The 3,957-nt window shown below is 55.5% G+C and overlaps 1 protein-coding gene across 1 annotated transcript; it reads left to right on the forward strand.

Annotated features, from left to right (window-relative positions):
* Nucleotides 1–225: 225 nt before the first annotated feature.
* RPL11 (ribosomal protein L11) lies at nt 226–3,645 on the forward strand. Its single transcript, XM_004592262.4, has 6 exons — nt 226–326; nt 911–1,058; nt 1,571–1,677; nt 2,058–2,189; nt 3,111–3,221; nt 3,567–3,645. Exons 1-6 carry the CDS (start codon nt 321–323, stop codon nt 3,594–3,596), a joined length of 534 nt encoding a protein of 177 aa, XP_004592319.1. The 5' UTR covers nt 226–320; the 3' UTR covers nt 3,597–3,645.
* Nucleotides 3,646–3,957: the final 312 nt, after the last annotated feature.

Raw genomic sequence — 3,957 nt, forward strand, 5'->3', positions numbered from 1 at the left:
CAGGCAGCAGAACGCACTATATCATAATGCGGCTCCAGTTTACCACTCTTAAACTCCCCACTCCGTTGGAGTTGTGTGCTATGTTACAGAAATTCGAGGACTTTGGAGTTCAGCTATTGGGGAATCCTAACTCTTGTTAGCTGGTGGTGCCTGCAGTTTTAGGAAGCGTCCACTGGGGGATTGCCGGCGCCAGAGCGCGCCGAGCAGCTCCACGCGCCTCTCTGCCTCTTCGTCTCTCTCGTTTGCTTGGGCAAAGAGCACGCCTCCTGGCCCATAAGGCTCCGGGCCGGAACTCTCGCTCTCTTTTCCTGTTCTCCATCATGGCGGTGAGTGGCTGTGGCCCGCCTATGCTTGCTTTCATCCGTGTCCATCCGTGGCTGGCCGAGCTGGGAGGCAGTGCGTTGCCGGCAGCCCGAGGAGGACGGAGCCCACAAGGCTGGCTGGATCGAAACTGGCCGTTCCGTGCGGACTGAAGCCGCGGGCTTGGCTCCTGTCACTCCTCCCGGCTTCCTAGGAACAGGCTTGGAGCAGCTGCCCGGGGCGCGCGGAGGCACGGCCCTTGGGCCGCCCGAGAGCTAGGGGCGGGCGGAGGGGCCTGGACCTTGTCCCGGGAGACCAGCCCGGTGCTCGGTCCTGGGGTTTCTTTGCTTGGGGAAGGCGCTTGCTCTGGGTTCCTGCCGCAGACCGCCTCGGAGTGGGGTTGGGTGGCGTCCAGCAACGCCGTGACCCCTACTTTACCCACCTTTGCAGTGAGGTGGGGGTTGCTTAGTGAGTCCCTGAACAGCATCCCCAGTGCCGGGCATGCTCACGAAGACAGAAGATCCCTTTTTTAGGAACCACGTGGGGCTTGGGGTGCAGGCAGACACCCCCGGGAGGTCAGGTTTTGACCCCGCGCTCCCCTTGTGTCCAGGACCAAGGTGAGAAGGAGAACCCCATGCGGGAACTGCGCATCCGCAAACTCTGCCTCAACATCTGCGTGGGGGAGAGTGGAGACAGACTGACCCGGGCCGCAAAGGTGTTAGAGCAACTCACGGGCCAGACCCCCGTGTTCTCCAAAGGTGAGTGGAGTGTCCCCCCTGATGCCAGAGCTGCTTAGGGGGTGGCAGGCTGTGGCCCTCTCCTGACTGCAGGTGAACAGGGTGTGAGGTAGGCTGGGCATAGCAGGGTCTTGTATGGGACAGGAGGGTCAGGGAATACAGTTGGGCCTCCCAAGAGCACGGAGGGCGAGTTTGTGAGGCGCACATTGCATTGGGTGGTGGGATGTGGCGGGCCCCATCTAACCCAGAATGGAGCTAACAGAACAGTAATATGGTTTGGGCAGATGTTAGCTCGCACACCTGTTTGAGAGCACGGCCAGTGTGTTCAGAATGTGGCTTCTCTAACAAATTTTGTTGTTACGGTTGCTAAGGTTGTAGTTGCAGCAGTGAGGCTACATGGTTTGGAAGTCACCGGGTTGTTTCTGTGTGGGAGATTAAATTGGGCAGGGAGTTCGTGCCACTGTGGGTGGTGGTGGAGGGGCCCATCAGTGGGAGGTTGGCGGCACCTGACCCCTTGTTGGCCCTGCCTGCAGCCAGGTACACAGTCAGGTCCTTCGGCATCCGGAGGAATGAGAAGATCGCCGTGCACTGCACGGTCCGTGGGGCCAAGGCGGAGGAGATCCTGGAGAAGGGTCTGAAGGTGAGGCTGACCCCTAGCCCCGCGGGGCGAGAGGATCGGCACCCACTCTCTGGTGGGTGACCAGGGGGGAGTGATCTGTGGTATCCTGGTATTTTATCGTCTCTTCTGTAATGGTTTTTCAACGCTCCACAAAGTTAGACTTGACTCTTGGTTTAATGCCTACTTGGAGTCACTGGTGCCTCTTGTTTCAGAGGTTTTTCCCTGTCCTTTTGAAGTTGGGAGACTTGAGTAGAGACCATAGCTGGGGCGTGTTGGGTAAGACTGTCCCTAGCAGGTGTGCATTGTGTTGTACTTAGGCTCTGGAGCTCTAAGTATTGCAGGTTGAGTTAGTTATTTGGAAGGAGCTAACAAGGAATGTGGTTGTCATTTTCCCCCTTGAGGTGCGGGAGTACGAGTTGAGGAAAAATAACTTCTCAGACACTGGAAACTTTGGTTTTGGGATCCAAGAGCACATCGACCTGGGAATTAAATACGACCCGAGCATTGGCATCTACGGCCTGGACTTCTATGTGGTATGGCTATTCCTTCCCCATTCTTGGTCTGTAGGGGGAGAGCACCTGGCTTTAGTGGGTGCTGTCTGGATGCTTGCGCATTGGCTTGAAGCTTTGGGGTGTCCTCTGTATGCATGTTCTGCCGCTTGGCAAGATGTGCCTCGTTTGTGGTAAGCCAAGGGGTATGGCACTGGGCGTTGTTGCCCAGCTTCCAGCCTGGGAGCCATCTGGCACCAGCGTGGGTGAAGAAAGCTCCTGTCAATAGAATGTAGGGACAGATTGGGACAGTGGTGCTGTGTCTGGCATGGGGTTAGTGCAGAAATGACCCTTTGTGCTGCTGCCATGTGCTAACCAGATGTAGCAGTAGGTGTATCTTCATGCTTCTCAGAATTGTTTGTTGTCTACAGTGGAGCTGTTCCCCAGGATCTTGGGTTGGGAAGGGCCGGCCTCTCAGACACATCTGTGTTGTGGCTGTGCATGGTCTGGGGTGCTGGCCACACTTCTGTCTGATGGAGAAGTGGGTCTTCTTCTTTTTTTTTTTTTAAAGATTTATTTATTTTTATTGCAAAGTCAGATATACAGAGAGAGGAGGAGAGACAGAGAGGAAGATCTTCCGTCCGATGATTCACTCCCCAAGTGAGCCACAGCGGCCGGTGCGCGCCGATCCGAAGCCGGGAACCAGGAACCTCTTCTGGGTCTCCCACGCGGGTGTAATGTCCCAATGCATTGGGTCATCCTCGACTAATTTCCCAGGCCACAAGCAGGGAGCTGGATGGGAAGTGGGGCTGCCGGGACTAGAACCAGCACCCATATGGGATCCTGGGGCGTTCAAGGCGAGGACTTTAGCTGCTAGGCCACGCCGCCAGGCCCAGAAGTGGGTCTTGCTCCAGAAACCACTGGAGTCTGAGCTGGCGAGGTAACTGTGGGTTACTCCTGGGACAGGTGCTGGGCAGGCCAGGCTTCAGCATCGCAGACAAGAAGCGCAGGACAGGCTGCATTGGGGCCAAACACAGAATCAGCAAAGAGGAGGCCATGCGCTGGTTCCAGCAGAAGGTAATTCTCCTATATCTCAAGTTCTGGTATGGCTGTGGGGGTGCAGAACAAGCTGCCAATTGGTGGGTAGCTTGGCAGATGGAGGCTTCCAGGGTTAGTGGTTTAAAGGAACACCCAGAACTAAGGCTTCTTCCTGCCCTCCTGAGTGTGGGTAACTAGGAGGAGGAGGTATTATTGCGGCGGGGGGGTCCCCTTTTTTTTAGGTTACTGTGCAGTGGAACAGTGCAGTACTTGCTGTTTAGTCCAGAAAGAACATGAAATTCAGAGCATAGGTTCAAGCATTAGCCATTGCTGACTGTGCTTTTGCTGTGTGTTCTGAAAAAAATGCAATCTCTTCTCTTTCAGTATGATGGAATCATCCTTCCTGGCAAATAAATTCCCGTTTCTACCCAAAAGGCCAATAAAATGTTTTCAGTGAAATCTGCGTTGCTGTTGTGTTTTTCTGTGAAAGGAGCCTCGCCTTTTCAAGTCCGAGAGCTTCCTTGGGACCAGCTTATAAACACCCTCGCTGACCACTGATGGGGTGGGATGCCCCGGGCACAGCCTGGGTTCACAAGCTTGCCAACATGCGTGCTGTCACGTGAGCTGGCTTTAGAGGTGGTGAGAATGAGAGGAAGATCTTCCATTGGCTCATTGACTCCCCAAGTGGCACAGCGGCCGGAGCTGAGCTGACCTGAAGCCAGGAGCTTCTTCCGGGTCTCCCACGCTGGTGATGGGGAGCAAGGCCACCGGGATT

This window comes from Ochotona princeps, chromosome 2, assembly GCF_030435755.1.
Source record: "Ochotona princeps isolate mOchPri1 chromosome 2, mOchPri1.hap1, whole genome shotgun sequence".
NCBI classification, from domain to species: domain Eukaryota; kingdom Metazoa; phylum Chordata; class Mammalia; order Lagomorpha; family Ochotonidae; genus Ochotona; species Ochotona princeps.

Coding starts and splice junctions, on each gene's coding strand:
- RPL11 (XM_004592262.4), top strand. Junction 2,190..3,110: donor ACGGCCTGGACTTCTATGTG/GTATGGCTATTC, acceptor CTCCTGGGACAG/GTGCTGGGCAGGCCAGGCTT. Junction 3,222..3,566: donor TGCGCTGGTTCCAGCAGAAG/GTAATTCTCCTA, acceptor CTTCTCTTTCAG/TATGATGGAATCATCCTTCC.